This window comes from Cavia porcellus, unplaced genomic scaffold (genome assembly GCF_034190915.1).
Source record: "Cavia porcellus strain 051 isolate PalLab524CR breed Dunkin Hartley unplaced genomic scaffold, mCavPor4.1 scaffold_9, whole genome shotgun sequence".
Lineage (NCBI taxonomy): Eukaryota > Metazoa > Chordata > Mammalia > Rodentia > Caviidae > Cavia > Cavia porcellus.
The window spans coordinates 15,120,740-15,144,348 of NW_026947492.1; the positions used below are offsets into that span (position 1 = coordinate 15,120,740).

Here is a 23,609-nt window from a genome sequence, read left to right on the forward strand (position 1 = left end):
TGAAAGCTGCTGGTGGATCCCAGGGAGGTTTTCAGCACCCAGTGATCAAATGCCTGAAAGCTGGTGCCAAGCACTTCAGACTGACTTTGTTTTAGCCACAAGCGAGTTGCTTTTATTGTGAAGAAATAATTTGGACATTGGGGATCCACAATGGTCCTTTGTATCTGGTCCTTTAAGAGATAATCTTCCCTTCCACAGCCTCTAACCAGGCTCTCATCACCTCTAGAGATCCACAGAGAAAGGCATTCTCTAACTAAGCTCAGTGCATTCCTGCCCTTAACGGGCTTTACTGTCAATGTTTACCACTGAACCTGAGCTCTCTGTACTGTGCTCTGCGTGCATCCTATTTGGCTGGCTTTGTTCTCACAGTGTCACCCGCTTTTCTGTCTGATTTCCTACTTCCCGGCGAGCCACAGGGTCCATTCACCAACACCCTGCGCCTATTTCTTTCCTTTGAATCTGGGCTCATGGCTGAGCTTGGCCATTCTGGGAGCCACAGAGACTGTCGTGAAGCCCATCGGTAAAGGAGACTCTCTTTGTTCTCAGAGGGTGCCTGCAGTGTTCTCCTGGGGCAGCTGGGATGGGAGTCATTGGATGCTGGCCCTTGCACTGCACACTTGTTTGCATGTGGATCCGGTAGAAATTCAGTCTTGAAACTGCTATTTTTCCCTTGAGTTTTGTCCTGGAAGTTTCAAATGAATAATAATAACTATGTCATTTTCGGGTCTCCAGAAGTAACTGACAGCTGTTGAGTGTCTTGTGTCTGCAGGAGCAGGGAGCCTGGGCAGCCCAGAATAAACAACAGTTGCTTGGTAATATGAGCTCCTTTCATTTAAAGTCAGAGGCCTGGCTGTGAGGCGGGGTGGAGGCTGGGTCACTGGGGCCACCACCTGTGATGAGGTCAGGTTCACAGGGAACTGTAGGGTCCTGGGGAGCCAAATGTGGGAAAGAGCTGCATGGGGATGGGGGAGATTTGGGGGAGTGCATGTGCTGGCTGAGGCTCTGGAAGAGGATCGTGAAGACTCTCTGGTCATGACACCCTGTTACTAGCTGCTTTAGGAAATGATTTTTCCAAACTTTATGCTTCCATTTCCCTGCCTACATAACAACTGCTGGAACTGAACAGCTGCATGTAATTTTACGATGTACCCAACCAAAGCCAAGGCTAATAAAATTCTGGTGCTGGACAGGACCTGCTTTCCAGAGCTGAGGCATTTACTGTGACTTTGGTAGCCTTCCCAGTGGTTTCCGAAGGCCTTGGTTCGATTCTGGCCTTGTCATGGTTGAGTCATTGTCATTTATGGGTGACCTTGGATGAATTACTGCATCTCTCTGCCTGACTTTCATCATGGCAAAATGAGAGTAATAACTTCTGACCTAACTCATTCCCAGGGTTGCTAGAAAGACACAGTCTGATGTATGAAAGCCCTTTGAAGAGGCACAAAGTTCACATACCAATAAACAGCACAGGATATAGAGACACTGAAAGGAAGGAGAAACAGAACTGGATGGGTTCCTCAGGGTATCAGTTCCTCAGGGAGCTGATAAAACATGGCTCGAAGTTGCAGGGTGCCCTGTATTTCCAAGTGGAGCTCCATCCTTATGATAGTGCCAGAAATAACTGGAGGGGTTGGGACTTGTTTCCGTCAGGGCTTTAATGAACAAAAGGGTTAGGGTTGAAGGCAAGGAGGGGCTACAGATGGAAGTGAACAAGGACAGGATGGCGTTAGTGGGGGGCAGTGTTCTGGACACCTGCTTCAGGATCAAGTGAGATCTTCTCATGTTTGGTGTGGAGGGGGTTTGCCCACAGGCCAGGTAAAATGTAAATGGTCGTTCTCCACCACTAGGGTGCCCAAGGCTTAAATCAAAGCTTACAGAATTTTAAGGGCAGAAGCTATTGTGAGTGGGACAACTGGTTGATCTGTGTGGGCAGGGAGAGCTGCTGGCCCTTTTCCTTTGGAGCAGTACTGGTACAGTTAACTTCAGAGTGTCTATAGCAAAGGTAAAGAGGGATGCATCCTTTGGTCACCCTCCCTTTTCCCCAAAAATTCATAGGATTTTCTAGCTTCTGTTCTCTAGCTTTTTCCTTTATAATTTTTGGCCTTGAAAAGGACATTGTCAAGCCAAGAGTCACCATCCCAATCCCCTATAGGAGAAGTCACTGATCTCTAAGAATGCCCGCTTCCTATGTGACTTGCTTTCCCATTTGTCCCCAATTTAATCAGTTTTAAACTATTGATCTTATTGGCTAACTATAGTTTTATCCCACCATGAACCATGGTTTTACTCTATAAAAGTCCTGCAAAAGACAGAGTCTTGGGCAAGCCACTCGGGACCCCCTCCTGTCTCTATTCAGACAGAAGCTTTCTTTCCCTCAATAAGTGTATTTTACTCTTCAAAAAAAAAAGAAATGGACATTGTCCTTTTCCCCTTAAATACCTAAGACTCTGGTTTTCTGCTTCAATAGCCTGTCTGGCAGGCAGCTTCCTTGAACTGCAAAGTTGCTTGACCACATGCAAAATGTACCTTTTTGGAAAAATCCAAGGCTAGGAACAAACTGTGTAGAATGTTGACTCAGTTCCGGACCCTGAAGTCTGAAGTTTCAATCAGGCTCCTCGGCACCCAGGAGCCGGAAGAATTCCCCGCTCCCTGCCAGGACTGATACCTGATCAGAAAGGAGATTCTCCGTTCCTTGCCACATCCAGGAGTTAAAATAGAGTGATACCAGATCATGTTGGAGAGAGTCAGTGACGGATGTGTAGATTAAGAGACAGGGACCAGTATCCCAGCAGGTCATTTAAGGATGGACCTGGCCTTGACTTTTCAGCCATAGTCTCTCTCTTTGAGCAAGACACACTTCCTTAGTTCAAGCCTTTCTGAGGTTATATAATGCCAGGATGTCTTGTGTTCCCCACCTGTCATTGAAGGAGATGATGGAACTGTGGTCAGCTGTCACCCATGATATCTTGCTACCTGCAGGGATATATTTTTTTACAGTGAATTCTCATGGACTTTACGAATTTTTTCGCCTCAGTTTTAGGACACTTGGGAAATATGACCCTTATCCTGGCATGGAAGCTGAGTGCGTGTCAGCCCCCAAAAGGAAGAAACGGACTCAGGAAGAGGAAAGAAAAAGGGTCAGACTGTGGACACCATGGTGTGGCCTTTGGGATGCTTCATGCTTTGCTTGTACCGACAGGCAAATGTCCTCCTGGGTACAAGGGGAAAGGGTGCTGCAGCCTCTGCTCTTAAAGCTGGGTGGCACACCCAGCCCAACAGAGGGCACCTCCTTGTGAGGACCATCCCTTCAGGCAATGTCTAAGTCTAGGAGGAAGTGATTCAGCACGTCTTGGGACACTGCCTGGACTGATCCACACTTTCTAGATTCTGTGACCTGAGTTCATCTTCCGCGTTGTGACCTAGTCCACACCTATGACAGGCTGAGGGAGAATTAAAGCAGCCCCAGAATGTAAAGGGGTTGCACGTGCCTCCCTGACTTGCCTGGATGCATAGCCTGGCCGTGCTCATCTTCCTTTCATTTTATTCTTTGCTTAGGTAGGGCTGTGGTACTGGCAGGGACCCTCTCAACGTAAGGGACCCATCTCTGATCCTTCCTGGTGTGGTGTGTCCTCCTGTGTCCCTTGCTGCTGTCCTTTGTGTCTCCTTGGTATGTCCTGTCTGGTGTCCTCTGCCCATGCCATCGAACTGTCCTCTCCTTTCAGCGTGCCATTTTGGAAGCAGCCTTTGGGAACCTTGCTTTCTCCTACAGCCCGTGTCCAGTCTTCCTGTGCCTGCCTTTGTATCCCAAATAACGCCAAGAAAGCACCTTGCTTAGGGGAAGAGATTCCACTGAAGGCCCCCTGGTTCTCCCTCTACCAGTACCTTGGGTGGCCCCCAGGGAGTGAGCCCTGAATTCATTGACTCCCCTCCTCCAGGAAAAAAAAAAACGCAGGCAGCTCGCTGATGAGAGCTGGCTGGCCAATCGTTGCTCTGAGAAAGTTTGGTTTGTGCTCCTGTTTCATTAGGCTGATTGGAGCAGCCCTAACTCGAGGCAGAGTCCCTCCCCAAGGGATTCCGTGTACAGTTACAGGGCTGTCGCTGCCCGTGCCAGCCCTTCCAGCGGAGCAAACCACCCCTTCCCCAGCCCCCTCCCTTTCTCGGTTTTTATCCAGCGCCTCGCTTCGTCTCTCTCTCCCTCCTGCCACTGCCTCTTCCTCTTGCTCTTACCTCCCTGCAGCGCCAAGCCTGCTCCCCAACCGGGTCTGCCGAACGCAAACCGCTGGGAGTTTGCCGAGCCTCCCCCAGGGGCCCCGGGCCGCGGAGTTCCGCTAAGGCAGAGACGCCGGCGAGCGGAGGGAGAGAGCGCAGCGGAAGACAAACAAGTGCGCGCGGGGAGCCCCAGGAGGCGGCCGGGGACGGGCAGGCGGCAGCGCCGCGCCCGGGTCGCCTCGCCCGCGGCGCTCGGCACGGCCGGGAGGACGCGCGCTCCGAAAAGTTAGACTCCGGGCTGCTGCGCGCCGCGCGCCCTCGCGTGCCCTCCCCGCGGCGGGCCGGGCACAGAACTCGCTCTTCCGGCCGCTCGAGCTTCCTAACGTGAGAGGGGCAGAGCGTGGGGCGCGGGCCCGGGGCGGGAGCGGCGAGCAGGACGCGCGAGCCAGGCTGCTGGCGGAGGGCGCGCGGCGGCCACCGAGCCCCATGCCGGCGGCCAACATGATGGAGAACCTGCAGCCGCCCGCCCTGCAGGTGCCCGAGCCGCAGGGCGCGCCCGAGGGCCCGGCGTGGTCCAGCTCGTCCACCCCCACGCTCCGCCGCCGGCGCTTCAAGATGCGCCGGATGAAGAACGTGCAAGAGCAGAGTCTGGAGGCCGGCCTGGCCCAGGACCTGCCCGGAGTCTTGGCCCCTAGCAAGGAGTTCCTGCAGCTGCCGTCCATCGAGATTACGCCTTCCAGCGACGAGGACACCCCGTGGTCCAACTGCTCCACGCCCAGCGCGTCCCCTCGCCGCAAGCGCTTCCTCCTCCGCAAGTGGCTGAGGGTGCGGGAGCGGAAAGAGTGCAGCGAAAGCAGGTAAGTCCCGCCCGCCCTGCCTGCTTCTCCAGCCCTCTCGCCCCTCCCAGAGCCGTCCGGGGCCCCTTCGCCTCCTGGAGGTGGAAACTTCCGGACGCGAGCAGGTCTCAGCGCAGGGCCCCAGGGCTGGAGGATTTACCCCAGCCCATAGGGGCTTCACAGCCTATGACGCACTGGCCTGGGGCTTCACCGTGCATGTCATCTGCTTTAATTCTCACAGCAAAATGAATTAAAAAAACAACAGCAGTGAGTGTTTACTGAGCCCTCGCTGTGTGTGGGCCACTTCGCTAAGCGTGTACCCAGGTAGCTCCAGATTTCACCCCCACGCCAACTCCGAGGTGGGTACTACTGATTCCTGCGGTGCAGATGGAGCTAGAGAAGAGGGACCTGCCCCTAGGGTTCTGAACTCCATCTCAGTTTTCACTGCTTGGCCGGTGCACGTGTGGAGAGATGGGAGTGTCCACACCAGCCGTGTCCTTCCAGATCAGAGGCACATTTGCATAGCACGCTGGAGTGTGCCAGCTACTGTTTTGCTAGGTAAACGTGCCATCTGGGTAGCAGTGGGAGCTCACTTTCCACAGTGGAGCGTTGTTGTAGAAGCCAGCAGGGCAATCCAATGGGCCTGTGGGAGTGCTGTACCCCGGGGTTGGGAGCTAGTGTCTGTGTCTGTGTGTGTGTGTAGCGCGTGTTCACTGGCTCACTGATACTATGTACCCTGCTTGTTTACCCATTTACCTTTAAACCTGAGCGGTGACTTAACAGATTCTTGGTCTTGTGTTGGGTAACGGAGCCATGGACCACATTCCCAGGGCATGCTTCACCCCATCTGTTCAATTTCATTTACTCCAATGCAACAAGTATTTACTGAGGGCTTGTGCAGGTTCAGGGATGTTACTGGCCACCGAAGCGTGCTGGAGCAAGGATGGGCAGAGGAAAGCGCTGTGGACCTTGAGGAGGGTGGAGGACACAGTACAAGAAATTAAGATGTAGGCCTGGAGTGGTGCTGAATGGTGGTTTAAGAAAAGAAGGAAAGACACAGAAAAGAAGTGAAGGTGCGGGTTTCATTCACGATGAGTAGATGTAGCCATTGGGTAGCATATGAAGCCACACAGCATGTATGAGAAAAGAGAGAATCCTCTAGAGTAGAGGAAGTTAAGTGCTGATAGGTAGAAGACAGGAGTGGAATGGCATCAGCCACATAAGGTGGGCGAAGAGGGCCAATACAGGCAGAGGCCAGGGGATAGGTGGACCTTGTGCCACTGAAGGGTATGCCGAGGAACAAGGGTCTCATGATGCAGGTGATGACCATTCGGAGCCTTCCAGGACTTCTCTGTTCTGTCTGTAATGATGCAGATGGGGATGTTTGTTCTGGGGCTTTGTGGACTTGAGGATGATAATTCTTTCTATTCATGCTCTTCAGCCTGCTGCCTTCTCTACAGAGTAGACAGAAAGGGCAAGCTTGATGACGATTATCTTGAACTAAAATAGTTTGTCAGCAAGTGTGGTGGTGCACACCTGTAATCTCATCTTTTCTGGAGGCTGAGGCAGGAGGATTGAAAGTTAAAGGCCAGCTTGATTAATTTAATAAGACCTTTTTTTAAAAAAAAAAAGGGCAAGGGAGCCAGGCATGGTGGGGCACACCTGTGATCCCAGCACTTGGGAGGTTGAGGCAGGAAGATTATTGCAAGTTTGAGACCAGCTTGGGCTACGAACGAGCACAAGGCCAGCCTGACTGCATAGTGAGACCCTGTCTCAAAGGATGTAGATCAGTGGCAGAAGACCTGCCTAGCAAGTGTGAAACCCTGGGTTCTATATCACACACACACACACACACACACACACACACAGAGAGAGAGAGAGAGAGAGAGAGAGAGAGCTTGCTTGTCAGCTCCTCTCAATTCCAGTAACACTGAAAGAAATCTTGTTTTGATCTCAAGATTCTACTGTGTATACTAAGGGAAAAACACAAAGAAAATTTCTGATGAGGAATGGGATGGAGGTGGATCTGATTTAGATTTAAGGATCCTAGTTTTGAGAATTACTGAAGGGTGGTGGTAGAATCTTCGTTTTTGTTGCAGTGGATACCACACTCAAAATCAGGACAAAATTTTCACCTCCCAAGTGGAGATTAAAGCAATTGCTTTAAAATGGTAGCTTCTGCTAATATGTAATCTATTAACTGGTGATTTCTTACTGTTTTTTTTTTTTATAGTTCTGTATTATTTGTACCTTTACACCGCTTTGTTTTGTTTTGTGTTTTTCTCTTTTTCCTTTTAAATAAAATTAAAAAAATATAGTAGCTTGCTGAGTTAGAAGAATGTATATTTAAAGTTTTTTTTGTCTTAGAAAATAAAGGATTCCTTCTTTGTAAAACACACACATACACATAGAGAGAGAGACCGAGAGAGAGGGAGAGGAGTATGTGTATATAGTCATCCCTTAGTATTTGCTGGGGGTCAGTTTTGAGATTTCTTGTGGCTACTAAGTTGTTGTATAAAATGATGCAGCATTTGCATATAACCTGTGCATATCCGCCTATATATGCTACATCATCTCTAGATTACTTACAATACCTAATACAACATAAATGCTATTTCAATTGTCCTACTGTATTCTTTAGGGAATACAGTGATCACAAGAAAGAAGTTTGTATGTGTTCAGTTGCAGAAACTTTTTTTTTTTGCCTGAATATTGTCCATCCACGGTAGGTTGAATATGGAGATGCAGAGGTCTGACTGGGTATACAGAAAAGAGAGAGTCTGGGACAGCAGGAACAGCTTGGTGATAAGATGCTGGCTCAGCATGCACAAGGTCTGGAGTTCGATCCCTGGTACTGGAAAAAAAAAAAGGATTCTAGATGCAAACCTAGTTTTGTTTATTTAACCTCTGTTTGTACTGTCTCTGTCTTGATTGTGTCTAAAGCAAAACCTCATAATTTTTAGGCCTTGGAGATAGGAGGCTTCTTGTTAAAAAAAAATAAAAAGAACAATCAGGGGAACAGGTGCTTGTAGGTACTCATCAAGATTGCCCAAGAAGAAAATGGTATTTCAAGATACTGGAAGGCAGAGACCAGCGGCTCCATAGTCAGAAGACCTTGGCTTACACCTCACTTACGTCACTGGCTTGCTATGAGGTTGGAGACCTGGCTCTGCCTTCTTCATCCAGGAAGGGAAGATCTGCAGGGTCACGAGCACCGCCTGTGGAAATGTCTTGTAAACTTCCTCCTGCTGTCCTCATTCTGTGAGGTTCTCACATAGAGGGGCAAGAGCTCAAGAGCGTGAGGTTATAGGCTCCCGTGTCCCCGAGCGGCACCTGTCTCTCATACATTACACGTCTTGGAAAGGACACCGGGGAAAGGACTTCGCTGGGGCTGGGATTAAGGGGATTAGAGACCATAGCATCTTTCCTTACCACTGTCCCCACACTACGGCACCTCTGCATCACAGAGAAAAACACCTTCCAGGTTTGCCGTAGACTATCAGAAGAGGTAGAAGCTAAGGGAAGCAGAGGGCTGTAGGTTAGGGATTTTAACTGCACAAATTTAGAAGAGAGAGAGGGAGAGAGAGAGAGAGATCAGGAAATTCTTTTCCTTAAACCCTAGGAAGAAACAGAAAGTCGTAAATCAGCATGGCTTGGGGACCTCGGGATCCAGAGGTACAGCCCTTGGGTACCCCAGGTCTGGTCTTGTCCAGCTTTGCGTTGTCACTGACCAGCACTATTCCTGGTCCTTTCTGGGGATTGTAGATGTTTGCTGATGAGTAAATTACTAGAGAGAAAGTGACTGAGTGAATAATTTAACTTTCTCTACTGTTTGACATGGAATTCTTCTTACTCATGATCTGGGAAAATTTCCTGAAGGAGATGAGTCCAGAGCAACTGCCTTTTTGGGGCCTAATTTACATACTATACAAATTCCCCAAAGTGTTTATTTCAGGGCTGTGAGTCTAGCTCAATGGGAGCGCTCACCTAGTATGCAAGAGACCTTGAATCCTATTCCCAGGACAGAAAAAAAGAGTTTGGGCCAGTAGTTTTTAGTATATTCATAAATATGTATCACCATTACAGAGTCAATTTTACAATTTTTTTGTCATATAATATCCTATACGTTTAGCTAGCATGATAAAGTTGCCCAGTCTTTCCTGCTAGTCCTATGTGACCATGACTGTACTTGCTAGGGAGAGATGAGTTTCGAAGGGGGAACAAACATTTTGTGATGAAAGCAGTTTGGGCTTGAAGGTGAGAATGGATAACTATTGTAGTGTATTTCTGTTGTTATATAAAAATACTGGAGGTTGGGTAACTTATAGGGTTGCATTTGGCTCATGGTTTGGTAGGATGCAAGTCCAAGACCACAGCACTGGGATACGGTCAGCATCTGGTAAAGTCTTTTGGATCTATCCTTAAGACGGTAGAGGCCTTTCAGGCAAGACAGAGCAAGTTACTACTTGGATTTTTCTTCCTTTTCTAAAGTCATTAATGTCGCCAGGAAGTCACTACCCTTGTGACCTCATCTTATACTAGTTACCTCCTAAAGATCCTACATCCCTATAGCACCAATGCATGAATTTGGGGATTGAGTTTTCTTCTTTTTTTGTGCTGGGAATTGAACCTAGGGCCTTGGTCATACTAGGCAAGCATTCTACCACTAAGCTACATCTCTAGCCTTGAGATTGACTTTTCTAATACGTGTATATTCATGGGACACATTCAAACCAGAGAAGATACGTTGGCTAGAAGATGGGAATGTATTACCAAGTAGGGAAAGAGATTCCTGAGCTGTCAGGCTGACAGACTATAATTCATGATGAAGAGTTTACATTTCAATCAATCAGTCAGTACTGAGTTCCTATATGCAGAGTTCTTCACATACAAAGAGGAATGAACTCAATAGGGAGCTCTTACAGATTTTGGAGCCTGGAAAAGATGTGCTCAGAATGGTATTTGAGGCAACTAATCATGCTCTTCTTGCTAACTTGGTGGAAGCTGATGCGGGAGGCCTCAAGCTCTGCACTGTTCTGCCAGTTAGATAACTGGGGGTCATTATCATAATCACTGTGTGATCTAAGATGACACAACTTTTTTTCTTTAACTGGCCATGTTGCCCTCTGAGCTAAGGACATGATGGGGTGTGAATTTGATGGGGCAAGCTCTTAGAAATAGTATCTATAACAAACGAACATCAACGACCACAAAACATCGAAAGAAAAAACCAAAGATGAAAAAAGAATGCAGAATGTCTCCCTAAATTTCTCGGACATGACTAGTTATGGCAGTTGTTCAAAACCGAAAATGAGAAATGAAACAGAGACCTTGCGTGACCTGTTGAATTCTTGTCAAAAGTCAGAGGTCAGGTGGAGCCACATATCCAGGCTGGTGTATGGTCATCGCTGTCTTATACAATGGTGGACGGAAAGATGGCAGAGGGCAAGTGAATTGAACAATGGCCAGCTGCAGATTGTCTTTTTAGGGGACCCAAAGGACCTCTCTACTCCTTCTGCACGTTCCTCATTGTTATTCTGGACCACCTTTCCCTTGATTGCTCCTTCCCCTTTGGGTGTAACATACCTACCTTTGACATGTTGGTTGACTGTTTAGCAGGTTGGTGGCTAAGAGCTTTTCCAACCTGGAGCCTCAGGGTTTCTGTTTGGCTCTTGCATTGCACTGGTAGTGCCTCTCATTGATTCTGCTCAAACCTGGAAGGCTGGGTTGTCTCTCTGGTGCCAACCTTGCTGGTGCCTAATCTTAGTATGGGTATGGTTTGTTTCAAAAATATCTCCTGAAAGACTCCTCTGGTCGGAAGAGGCAGGTCACTGGGAGTGTGACTTGGAAGCGTATGTGCTTGTCCTCTGTCTCTTCCTTTCTCTCTGGGTCTTCCCGTCTCTGCTTCCTGGCTATCAGGAGGTGATCCGTTTCCCTCTGTTACGCCTTTTTGCCTTTGGAGCTGGCCAACCATGGACTGAAACCTCTGAAACCATGAGTCAAAATAAACATTTTCTAAATTGTGTATGTCAAATATTTTGTTCCAGCAACAGAAATCCAAGTATATTTACTTAGATTCTCTTCATCTGACCCTTAGAGGAAGACTTGCTTTAGGGTTCAGTGCAATTTCCAGGGTAGCAGAACAATTTTCTGTACCCAAATGCTCTGTCAGAGGTCCTTATCTGTAGAGCTTGTGACTCCATGTATGTCCTGTTATGTGCAAGAAGCACAAGGAGTATGTTAGGAAAAAGCTTACAGCCTTCTTAGCACAAAGCAGCAAACAAATGCAAGGATTCTTGTGACTGCTCAGCAGACCAAGCAGCCAGTGCTATGCCAAGCAGGTTGGCACATGCCTGTAATCCCAGCTACTCAGGCCAAGAAAAACAAACAAACAAAACAACCCCCCCCCCAAAAAAAGAACCCAGAATAGCAACACAGAAAACAATAACCAAACAAGTAGTTGGTGCTGGATAGGGTTAACTAGCAAGACTTCTGTTAGATCCGTAATTCCTTGAGGGCGGGGTCTGAGTCTTTGTACCAAATTTTCCGCTAAGCGCCTTAAATACATGATTACATTTAATCTTCACGGCAAACCCGAGGTGGGTTTATAGCTGAGAAACCTGAAATTCGGAGATTAACTTGCTCCTGAGCAAACAGAAGCAAGCCTGAGATTTGAACCACGTTCTTCTGATTCCAAAGCCTGATTCTTTACAGTTCCGCCAGGCCACCGCCCTAGGGCCCAGAGGCAGTGGGCCCTGGTGTGCTGGGGAAGCACAGCAGTGTGTGGCCGTGGCGACTGGTGATATGGCCCGCCCTGTGCGAAACAGTCTGCCTTGGGCTGCCCGATGAAAAGAACTGTGGAAGCCAACGGTGGGGATGGAGCTGTGGCTGACTCACCCTGGTCAGGTTTCTCTGTGGGAGCTGGCATTTCAGTTTCCATGTGGTTACGCTCCTGGGTGTGTCAGTTACATGCCATGCCACAGATTGGGGTGAGCACAGGCTGATGGATAGGTGGCAATTCCGCCCGTCTTCGTTAGTGGCTTCTAGGTACTGTATATCTTCCCATCGCTATGCTGGCCACTGATAACTGCTTTTAGTGTGCTTAGCTTTCGCTAAGGCATCTGAATGGCCAAGCCGCCAGCACAGGATTTTCTTCCCGCCTGCAGTGGGCAAGTTGCTTGCTGGCCTGGGGCAGGAGTCCTGGTCGGAGCCCAGTCTGGCTTGAGGGCTGGGATGTGCTCTCTGGCATGCTGGGTGTGTAAGAGCTTTAGGAAGACTGCAGGCTTTTCCTGGGGACTTTGAGTTGTTTCTCCATAACCTAAGTCTGTGTGACTTGCCCTGGGTTTTGATACCCAGTAGGAAGGACTTGGCTTCCCCATGACTTTGGAGCGGGAGGGACCAGGGATAGAGAGCGGAAAACGGAAGGTGACCTTTCTAGTGACCGGAAAGAGACAGGCTAGAGAGGCCCCCCGCTGCAGAAAGGAGAGCTCAGACAGCCAACCCTGCGCCCACCGCCACCCCAAGATGGTCCTGAGTTCAGATTCTCTCTTCTATGTGCAGACTGTGTTTCTGGATTTGTTCTTAAATTCAGGTCACATAGTTCAAAATAATTGCTAAGAAAATACGTCTGTGCCTTAGGTAAGACAAATAGTGGACGGAGAGGGGTTTGGAAGGCATGAGTGTTGCCTTTGAAGAGGTTCTGGATAGATGGTGCTTTCCTTCTGCAACTTTTCTGCATTTCTGAGCGGCCCTGACTCTGGCCTTCATCAGTAGTGAGATAAACATCAGGTGCTTGGGCATGTCACTGTGGCCGAGCCACCGCCAGAATTCAGCACTCCAACCGCTGGCTTTAAACTGACCTGTCACACCCTGGAGCAGCTTCCTTCTTTGGTCAGGAAGTCACTGCGGTGTTGTGCATTGTTTGCCAAGTTGGGGTCTTGTCCTCTACAGCCTGACCACAGAGCTTTGCACTTGCTGCTCCAATTGACAAGTTTAGCCAGGAAGTGTGCAGGCCGAGGAGGGAGCCAGAAGAACAATTGGCAGCCCGCTTGGTTTCTCCCTGTCTTTCACAGCTGTGGGAGAAGAATCTTCCTGGGCCCCCTGTTCGGGGATGGTGACTGCTGTGGGTTAAATACGGGTTGTCCTTCGGAACAAGGCTAGAGCTGAATCTCACGGTATGATATTAAGGGGGTAGAAACTTAATCCTGATGTGGTGTTTAAAGGTGGGGACTTTGAGAGGTAATTGGGCTTAGGTAAGGTTATTAGGGTGTAGTCCGCAGGACTAAATCTTTATAAGAAGAGGCGGAGCCAGCTGTGATGACGCACATCTGTAACCCCAGCACCTGGGAGGCTGAAGCAGGAGGATTGCCCCAGCAATTTTGAGGCCAGCCTGGGGTATGTAGTGAGTTCAAGAATCAGCCTGAACTACATAGGAAGACCCCATCTCAAAGAAAAAAAAGTAGAAGAGAGACTAGATAGTCAAACACGGCTGCTCCCTGACTCTCATCGTGTGATGGTCCCCACCACTTCTGGACTCTGACAGCAGGAAACCCATCACCAGGTATGATATCTTGAATTCGCTAAAACTGTGAGCCAAATGATGTTAGCTTAGCCGGTGTGGTGGTGCATACCTGTAATCCCCCGCACTGTGGGAGGCTGAGGCAGGAGGGTCACAAATTCAAACCCAGCACGGGTAATCTTATTTCAAAGATAAAGAAAAAAAGGTCTGAGGATGTAGCACAGTGCTAAGCCTTGTGTTCAATCTCCAGTACTAAAAGAAGAAAGAAAGAAAGAGAGATAAAAACAATTTCCCTGCCTCAGATATTTAATTATAGTAAGACAAAACTGACTAAAACAATAGCCCTTGTAATACTTGCCACAAAATATAGAAAGACAGGGGATAGGTGTTTAGTGACATGTCTTTGTGTCTTTGAGATTTGCTAAAGGTCTTCCAGCTTGTTACCTTATTTGTACAATTTTTTGTTTTTGAGGCAGAGTCTCGCTATGTGGTTCAGGCTGAGCTACTCAGTATGTAGCCCAGGCTGATCTTGAACTCACAACGATCCTCCTGCCTCAGGCTCCCAAATGCTGGAATTTTAGTTATGCACCACCATGCCTGGCCCAGCTGGTTACCTGAAAATAAATGACTTAATTAACTATACAACTGTGAGTAGTAGGAAGAGGAACATAGTTTATATTTTAACAATCTGGCCCAACCATTAATGGCTTTTGATTTATTTTTTTGCTACTGAGGAGTGAACTCAGGGCCTTAGCACTGAACTATAACCCCAGGCCTTTTTTATTTTCTCTTTTGAGACAGGATCTTGCTAGTTTGCCTTGGCTGGACTTGAGTGCTGGGACTGCAGGCATGCACAACCCTATCTGGTATTTTTGCTGTGTAACTATCTAGTATTTTTTTCTTACTAGAAAAGTTTTTATTCGAAGGACTTGTCTCTTTCCTCTGCTTTTCTGTACTTTATACCACAGAAGGTAAGAGGAAGTGCTGGTCCAGAGGTTGAGAACAGAGAAGTCTAAAGGAAAGAACGAATTATTTTCTCTCATTGCACACACTCAGCATGGGCCACTTCTCTTAGCAGATGTATGAGCTTGTTTGCCTCTATACCAAGTTCTCAGTGGACAAGTGGGTACCTGGTAATCCATCAGAGACTATCTGCCTGGAGATAAAGTCCAGTCCTGCAGCTGAGGGCTCAACCCTGTGTGCTGGTCCCTACTTTAGGTACCAGTTTCAAGTCCCAGGTTGCCTGTGCTTCTGACCAAATGACTGCAAATCTAAATTTCGGACCCTACTTTGAATTTGATTAATTTGCTAGAGAACTCAAAGTTACACTTAGGTTTACTATTTTATTGTCAAAGATACAGATGAGACGCCAGGGCCTTAGCTCAGTGGTATAAGCACCTGCCTGGCAAGTGTGAGGTTGTGAGTTCAATGCCTGGTACCAAAAAAAAAAAAAAAAAAAAAAAAAAAAAAAAAAAAAAAGAAGGTGAAAACCAGAGAGCATGGTACACAGGTGAGGTTTGGAGCGGGTGAGGTTCTCTCACGGCCTGTCTAGGCATACCCAGTCCTGGCACCTCCGTGAGCTTGTGACCAAGTAGCTTAGCAAACTGTGTTGTCTAAGAGTTAATTGTAAGTTTGCTTACCAACCCTGAACTCCAGTGCACACTCACACACATGCACGCATGCACGCATGCACGCATGCACGCACACACCATTCCCTTATTCTTCAGGTTGATGGATTGGGCTGAAAGTTCAGAACCTGCACTCCTCTGACCACTTAGTCTTCCTGATGCACCACCTCATCCTGAAGCTCCTTAGGCGCCCCTGGGTCACCTCGCTGGAATAAATTCAGGTGTGTGAAAGGGGCTCCTCATGAGGGAAAGCTGCCCCTATCAGGAGGTTCCAGGGGTTCTAAGAGCTCTGTGACAGGAACTGGGGACGAAGACCAAATATATTTCCTACATATCACAGCCCGTTCTGCCTCTCCGATCATGCAGCCCACATTAACAAAGGATTGTGATAATTCAGAAGATACGGTACCTTACTAGAGTCCCATCCAATCATCAGTAATTAGCCGAGCCCATTGTTACATCATATGAAACTATCCCCAGGGTCAGGACACTCAAGTTTGCAGTTTTCCAAGTGGGAGAGTCTCGGCAGTATGAATCTTCACCTTTAAGTTGTAACTGTAGTAGATTACGAATGAGCTAAGAGCCAGCACCACCGCTTGTTCTGAGCCTATATTGAGGAGAATACTGGATTTCCTTTGTCACGTAATTTATTTACTTATTCTTCACTCTAAGCTATTCTCCTTCCTTCCTTGTTGATGTTTAGACTTTTCTGCCTTTGGAAGGAATGGGAGGTCCTGCCACTGTGCTGGTCCCGCAATTGCAGTCTTGCAAGTGCCTTGCCCTCTGTCCACTCCAAGTGGGTCAGGGGAGGATGGACTACTGGGCTGTCGTGATGCCCGGTTAGTGAGTCCGCTTTGATTCCTAACCCCAGTCGTGCCCAATGAGGTGATGGTGAAGTCAGCCCTAGGAAGGGTCCAGGAATTCTGATACGTAAAATGCAGTGGCAACCTCTTGCTTGGAAATTAGTCATGCGCTCTGCATTTGTGTTTGTAGCGCTGTTCTTGTGACTACTGCATTGCACAGAAGAAAAGAATATTGAGGTGATATGGGGAAGAGAGAAAGGAAAAGAGAAACTAAAAAGTAGGGCTGGGGATGTCACTCAGTGGCATACTGTGTGCTCTGCGTGCCTGAGGCTCCTACAGAAGAAGTCTAGTTACCTGATTTGCATATTTCCCCCAAAACTTTATATGTTGGAAATTTCATGTCTAAATTAATGTGTTAATCATATTCGAGGGTGTTAGGATATTGGGAGGTAAAGATGAAGTCATGAGGGTGGAGCCTACGTGGTGGCATTAGTGACTTTGTAAGAAGAGGGTGAGACTCGAGCTGGCACCTTCACTGTATTTCTTTATGTGGTGCCTTCTGCCATTTTTATGATGCGGAATGGAGCCTTCCCCAGATGCTAAGCATGCACGGGTGCCATGGTCTTGGAAGTCCCAGCCTCCAGAACCGTGAGCTAAATAAACTTCTATGCTTTATAAGTGATGTGGTGTCAGGTATTTTATTATAGCAGTAGGAAGCAGACTAAGACAGTTATATACTAGCTTTCTCCTCCATCCTCTCTTCTCCACCTAAAACAGGATGTGCAGTTGTGTGAATGTGGTTCTCGTATTGTTGACTGTGAGCACATGCTCGTGGCCCATCTCTCTACCAGACTGTTTCTTGGAGGAGGCCATCTCTTCTCACTGTTGGGTGTTAGTGGGCTATAAAGCGTGTTTCCTCTGCTGAGGAGATGCTGGTTAGACATCCAGACTGCTGTAGTGTATTCTGTTTTGGTTCTTCACAGTCCTGTGGGTACGTGTGTCTTCCTTCAGGCATGTAGTCTGGAGTCCGTCAGGGTCTCTTCCCGTCAAGACCAGTTTGTAGCCTCACTCTGGCTGCCAGTGTTAAACTCTCTGGCCAGGTGAGCGCAGGGCTTCCGTCCTGGGGAGTCTGCCATGGAGCCATCTGCATATTTGTGGCAGACAGTTCTTTCTGCCGTGCACCTTGGGTGGTGAGTGGTACGTCTCAGCCTCGCACCAGTTTGCCCCACTTCTCACGTCTTCTCATTCCGAAGGGCCCAGTGGCCACCCTTGAGTGAGCACATGGGCTGCTGCTCGAGGATTCCAGCCCCTGTGCGGCTGGAAGGAGATTCTTCAGATGGGCTTCGGCACGCCTTTCTACTGTCACCCTGGAAATCCCCACAGTAATTTCCCAGGACTGTGGTCCCTGGGGCGACCTTTTGTGTGGCTGGCTTTCCATTGCTTTCCTGCCTGACCATGGGCCAGTCCATAGCCACTGCCATGAGTAAGTGAAAACCCAAATGAAGGGGATTTTACTACCGTTCCACGCTTCCCTCCCCACTAGGAAAACAGCACGCAGTTCAGGCTGCCAGCTAATCTGTTTTGATCGTCAATCAGAGTGGCTTCTCTCCAAACTGGACATTGTTTGTTCTCCTTGGATTCAGCAGGCTGTGGTTGATCAGTTGAGCATGATCCTTAGAGCACCGGCCATGTGAGGATGGAACCCAGAGTGCTTCACGAAGCTTTGGACTCAGCTCTGGAGGAAGAGACTGGCTCCTTCTCGTGCTCTGCAGGTGTTAATTCGCTACTCCAAAACCCCAGTAGTCAACTGGGTGTGGTGGCACACGCCTGTAATTCTAGTACTCAGGAAACTGAGGCAGGAGGGTGACTGTGAGCTCAGTGCTTGCCTAGGCTACATAGTGAGTTCAAGGTCAGTCTGAACTGCATAGTGCGACTCTTAAAAACCTTAAAGGTTTGACCCTTATAATCCTATCATTCTTTACTTGCCTGTGCTCTCTCAACCTAATTGTATCACATATCAGCGTTTCACCAGGAGGTTTTGTTTTATTTTATTTTTTGGTCACACTGTGTCACTATGTATGTAGCCAGCCTGACCTCAGATATGTAGTGATCCTCCTGTTTCAGCCTCCTGCGTGCTGGAATTTCAGGTGTGTATCATGACACAGGCCTCTTCTAATCTTTACCATTTGAGCTTTCTGATGTCTGGCTACTGCCTGGGGTGTCCAGGGGCCCCGCCCCAAGTTACTGCATTAACATAAACTTGTATTGTTTAGAGAGTTCACTTTGAATACCAAAGCACCTCAAACTGGTGTGGTGGTGCTGCCTGTAATCCCATCACTCAGGAGGCTGAGGCAGGAAGATCATCCTGAGTTTCAGATCAGTCTGGACTACGAACTGTCTTAAATTCAAAGTCAGCCTGAACAATGGAATAAGACTTCATCTCAAAAAACCAACCCAAACCAAACCAAACTAGAACCAAAATGAAAGACACGTCTTTCACTTAGGACATTCTAAGACTTTTAAAAGCTCTGCAGCTGGCATTAGAGATGAAGGCTGAATATGTTTAATGTTATGGTGTCGGCAGTCTGTTAGAGAATGAACACAAAGGTACCATTTGTGGAGAAGCCTCCAGGATGCCGGGCCGGTGCCTCCGGCCTCTGGGTGTGATCTGCTGCCCCTGATGTTTGCCCCAGGGCGTCCCCGCAGCGTAGCTGACCTCCGCTGGGCAGCACTTGTCCCCTGGCCGGGTCACTGTACTCTGAAGCTCTTTCTGACCTTTTTGCTGATTGTCACTTGCAGGAAATGGCAGCAATAAAGGTCACTCTGAACAGGGTGGAGCTTCTCCAGGGAGTGTTTTGCCCTTAGCTTGGGGAATCACATGGGTTTTTCCACCTGGGTCTGTGATGAACTGTATCTTCCTGACATGTAAAAATTCTCATGAGAAAGAAAAGTCCATCTCAGGGTCACACATTTGTGATCCCAGCTGCTAGGTCTGTTGAGGCTGGAGGATGCAAGTTTGAGGTCAGTCTGGGGAATTTATCCAGTGTTTGTCTCAAAATTAAAAATAAAAAGGGCTGATGATGTCACTGAGCGGTAGAGCACTGGCCTCGTGTGTGCAAGGTCTTACATTCAGTCCTCGGGGCTGGACGGAAAAGGCCTCCAGGGAAGAAGATTGCACAACTGGGCTCTTATTCACTCCTTTCTGCTTTCCAGGCACGGTGTGTGTGCATGTGTTGAGACAGGGTCTCGTTATGTAGTTCAGGCTCGCCTTGAATTCTTATGGATCCTCCTGCCTCCGCCTCCAGATTACTGGAATGACACATAAGTGTGTGTCCCCATGCCGGGAGCATGACATATTTTTAAGCAAGTTTTACTTATGAGCTAACTGAAATTCCCCTCTAGTACAATTTGAATTCCCTTCCTCTTACCTCCTCCTAAGTGGAAATGAACCAATAGCTAGCAGAACAGAAAGTGGCTGGCCAACGTTCTTGGGAACACCAGAGATTCCTCTCACTCTGGAGTCCCTTCTCCATCTTGGCCTGATTCTCAGGATGCCTCTGTTCACCATCACGCTTTTTGTTTCATGGTCATTGGGCTGAAAGTGAAGATCACTCAAGAGAGATCATCCCCCCAGCTCAGCAAACATTTATGGGGCGCTTCCGGGACTGGACATTGACCCTGCGCTTGGGATACAGCTGTGGATTACATGGTCCTTCCTCTGAGGAGCTCATGACTGAGCATGGGAGGTCAACGCATCAATGATACTCTAAGCAGAACTCAGCGTTAAGGTTAAAGCATGAAAACAGAGGCCTAGGGAACGGAAGGAGTTGTAAGGCTTTGATGTTACTAGGAAGTCACCCAACCTCACTCAGGCAGCTGCACCTGTAGGTGTGTGGTTCTGGTCTCTCAGAGGACCCAGTCACCACGGTGGGTAAGTCTGAGAGGTCATTTCAACCTTGAGGAAGCTGAGAAGTCCAAGGTCACCAAGATGGTCAGTGGCACAGATCAATCTAGAATACAGATCTCTGGCAACCCAACTGCATGTCTGCTCCGTTTCTTTATGGGATCGTTCTTTGTCCAGAATGGAGTCGTATCTTCCTTCAGTCACTGAGCCCTTGTCTGTCTTTGGAGACAAGGTGCTTTCTCTTAGGTGACGATGGTTTCACCCCAGCACTGGTTTTAGAGACCAACTGAGGCAGCCTGAGGTGGAGACTCCAGTTCTTCTGACCTTCTCAGGTTACTCAGTCTCCTCAGGCCTGTTGAGATTGTAAAGTGAAGAGTATTCATTTCTGTTTCATCGTAGACAAAATTAAGTACTTGGGGCTGAAAAACGATGCTAATGTTTTTATTAATAGAAGTGAAAGCATTTTTTGACGGTCTGTGAATCCTTTAAGTTGGCTACTGTGGCCGTCGGGAGCTGGACCAGTGTTTTTTTGTCTTTTTGAGACGGGGGTCTCACTATGCAGTTCTGGCTGGCCTTGAGCTCACTTTCTAGCCCATGCTGGTCTCGAACTCGCAACAATCCTCCCACATCAGCCTCCCCAGTGCTGGGATTACAGGTGTGAGTCGCCACCCCCAGCTCTGGACCAGTGGTTTGTTATTTCTTTGACTATTTGCTAGGTGCTGTTTTTCTGATCTCTTAGTGGGTATGGAAACATTGTACACAAGTCTCGATTTTATAATTTGGGGGCTACTCATCAGTCTGTTCCCTAAAGGATGCCTGTTTAAAGTTCTGATTTCACAAGTCCAGCTTTTTTTTTCTCTTTTCTTTTCGTACTGAGGATTAAACTGAGGGTCTTCTCACTGAGCTGCCTCCCCAGCTTTATTTATTTGTTTATTTATTTATTGCTGAGTCACCAGACTGGGCTAAAATTTGTGATCCTCCTGCTTCAGCCTCACGGAGTCCTGGGATTACAGGCGTGCCCCACTGGGCTCAGCCTGCCTGTAGACGGCTTCTTCCTTCTCCTTCCCTTTCCTCCTCCTCCCCTTTTATTCCTCCTTCTCTAAATCTACATGCTACCTTTGGTCAATTTTACCTATGCTCCTGGCTTTGATTATTCCCTTTTATGATGACTGCTTCATCCGCGTTACAACAGACTGTAAGGCCGGGTAATTTACAATGGGCAGCAAGTTATTGCGTTGCAATGTTGGAGGCTGGAAAGTCTGAGATCCAGGTACCCGTATGTGACAAGGGCCTTGCTACCTTGCCCCCTGGAGGAAAGCAATGTTGTGTTCCCACCTGGCAAAAGGCTGAAAGGCAGAGAGCAAAAGGGGCCCAGATGCCCTTTGGTAATGGCGTTAATTGTACCCAAAATGGTGGACCCTTTGTGGCCCTGACTCCTCCCTATGGTCCCTCCTCCAACGCCGCCATGACAGCCATCAAGTTCAAACCTCACTTGTCTGTCTGTAACTGAGCCTGTTATCTTTCCAGGCAAACCAGTCCCTCGCACCTCTGAAGCTGGGCTTTCCCTTTTGGAAGAGAGTGTTCTTGGTGTACGCCTGCTGACCTCCACCCGTGCCTCATGCCATGCAGTAGCGAAGCACCCTCCTGTCTCTGGGACTCTGTTCCAGCCCACCCCTTTAGTCCTGTACTCCGTGGTAGTCAGCTGCACGCCCACTTCCGTTTACTGTCCTGCTCCCGGCACTCTGTGCCTCCAGCCAGCCCAGCTTTTCAGTTCCTTGAATGGGCTGCTTGCTTCTTTCCAGGTCCTCACAGAACTGCCTCTCCAGGAACTACCCAACAATTCTGTCTGAGGTTCTTCACTGCCCTAAGACTTTCTCCTGTGACATAGTTTGTCTTTCCTCCAGAGAGTGTTTCTTGCCTCAAGGACTTGTGACAAGTGTGTTCCTGAATCATCCTGCCCCAAAGAGGCATTACGGGCTCATGCTCCATCCTTTACCAGACCCTAACCTACAAAAGCAGAGTGCGTTTCATTGCACGCTGGCGAAGCTCTTTGTCAGGAGCATTGAGCTCAGCAAACATGTATTTAGGAAATGAATGAATAATCAATGATGAGCGCACATAAGGAAATTTGATTTTCATGCACTTCTAGTGTAAATCATTTTGTAAAGCAAGATGTCTCGTGAAACTGAATAATTATGCCATATATGCCATTTATGTAAATCTGGATTATGATATTCAACTTGTCTGTTTGGGGCCTGTTGGCTTCTTTTTTTGCCTTTTATTCTGTCTGAGTCTCCCAGAGACTGCTATTCTTCTGAGGTCTTTAGTGAAAGGAGCCAAATTTGACCAAAGCAAATGGAGGGTATGGATTGCCGTAAAGGAGGCTGTGGTGAACAAGAACACATTGGGAGTGATATTTGTCTGATGTTTGACCCATGGCGCTGGTACAGTGTGCAAAACGGTTAGATATTTTCCTGCACAAAGACCTGTGATGGCTTGGAAGGTTTTTATTTTATTTTATTGGAGCTGTGGTTGCCTTGCTAACTAACAGGATGCTTTCTGCATCTTCTACTTCGAGGTCAGGACAATAGAATTCTGCAGGAAAGAAAGGCGTTGGTAAAAAGGCATCCTTTCTCTCCATCTTTTTTCTTCCAGAGTTAGCCCAACAAATATTTACTGAACACATACTTTCGTGCCAACTACTTTTTTTTTTTTTAAGACAGGGTCTCACCGTGTAGTTCAGGCTGACATTGAACTCACAGTGATTCTCCTGCCTTATCCTGCTGAGGGCTGAGGTTATAGGTGTGCCCCATCATGCCTGGCTTAGCTACTATTTTTGACACCAAAAATGATCATGAAATTGCTTCTGATCTAGTAGGTTTTACATCCACCTAGGATTAAAGAGATAGTGAACAGAGTTAACCGTGTGACATTGGACTTTACTTATTTAAATGCAAGCTACTTGGGGCATCCCTGGAAAGGAAAGAGTTTGCTTTCTAAAATTCAGAAATCAGGAGTTGCAGAATTAGCGCCTTCTGGTCTGCTTTGAGGGAAGACGGGGCAGGGGAGGATCTAGTGGCTGACAGTTTGAAGCTGACCCCTGCTTGCTGCTATAGTGGGGCTGAGTTTATCTTGGCTTGGCCATACTGTCATGCAGGCACACGTGTTGTCTGACACGTCCAAGACCTCGGGAGATGGTGGGATTAAACTGTGTCTGTCCCTGCAGCTGCCAGGCGCCAAGCCAGTTGTTCTCCTAGTGTCTGTGGGAGCCGAGAGCCAAAGGGCTGCCAGTAGAAATGGTTCTTTATTACCCAGTATAATGACAGGCTTGAAAACAGGCAGCGAATGAGGATTTATGAAGCCACCCAGAGTGTGGAGTCTTGAAATGACTGGGGGGGGGCAGACAGGAAAGAGGGACGTGGGCGCCTGCTACTGGGCACTTCCGTCACAGTGACAGAGAACAGTGGCATCCACACAGACCCAGATAAGAACATGTACAATTTCAATTTGTAATAATCCCTTAATCTGGGTAGCTCTTTATCCTTTGCGTAGAGATTTACAGGGAAAGTAGGGACAGAGTGTAATGATTCTTGATATTTCCCTAGCACTTACCACAGTGCCTGGCGTACACCCGGCCTTCCAATGACAAGCCTATACCATGAAAATCCATTGCATCTTTTGTTCCCACAGCCCGTGGGGCGGATGTAATTA

The 23,609-nt window shown here is 48.0% G+C and overlaps 1 protein-coding gene across 13 annotated transcripts in view; it reads left to right on the forward strand.

The window, feature by feature from the left end:
• Gramd1b (GRAM domain containing 1B) overlaps positions 1-23,609 on the forward strand; it is a 227,975-nt gene that overhangs the window by 63,944 nt on the left and 140,422 nt on the right. For 10 of the 13 annotated variants that reach the window (XR_010049701.1, XM_063255974.1, XM_063255975.1 and 7 more), the window contains exon 2: positions 4,238-5,066. The exons of 2 other annotated variants lie outside the window; for them this stretch is intronic. Coding sequence is in view for 9 of the 11 variants with exons in the window: in XM_063255974.1 (XP_063112044.1) it covers positions 4,696-5,066 (371 nt within the window). In the remaining 2 variants the exon portion in view is untranslated. Of the gene's footprint in view, positions 1-4,237; positions 5,067-13,055; positions 13,606-23,609 lie in introns of those variants that run through there. One more of the 13 variants, XM_063255970.1, reaches the window with a different exon arrangement.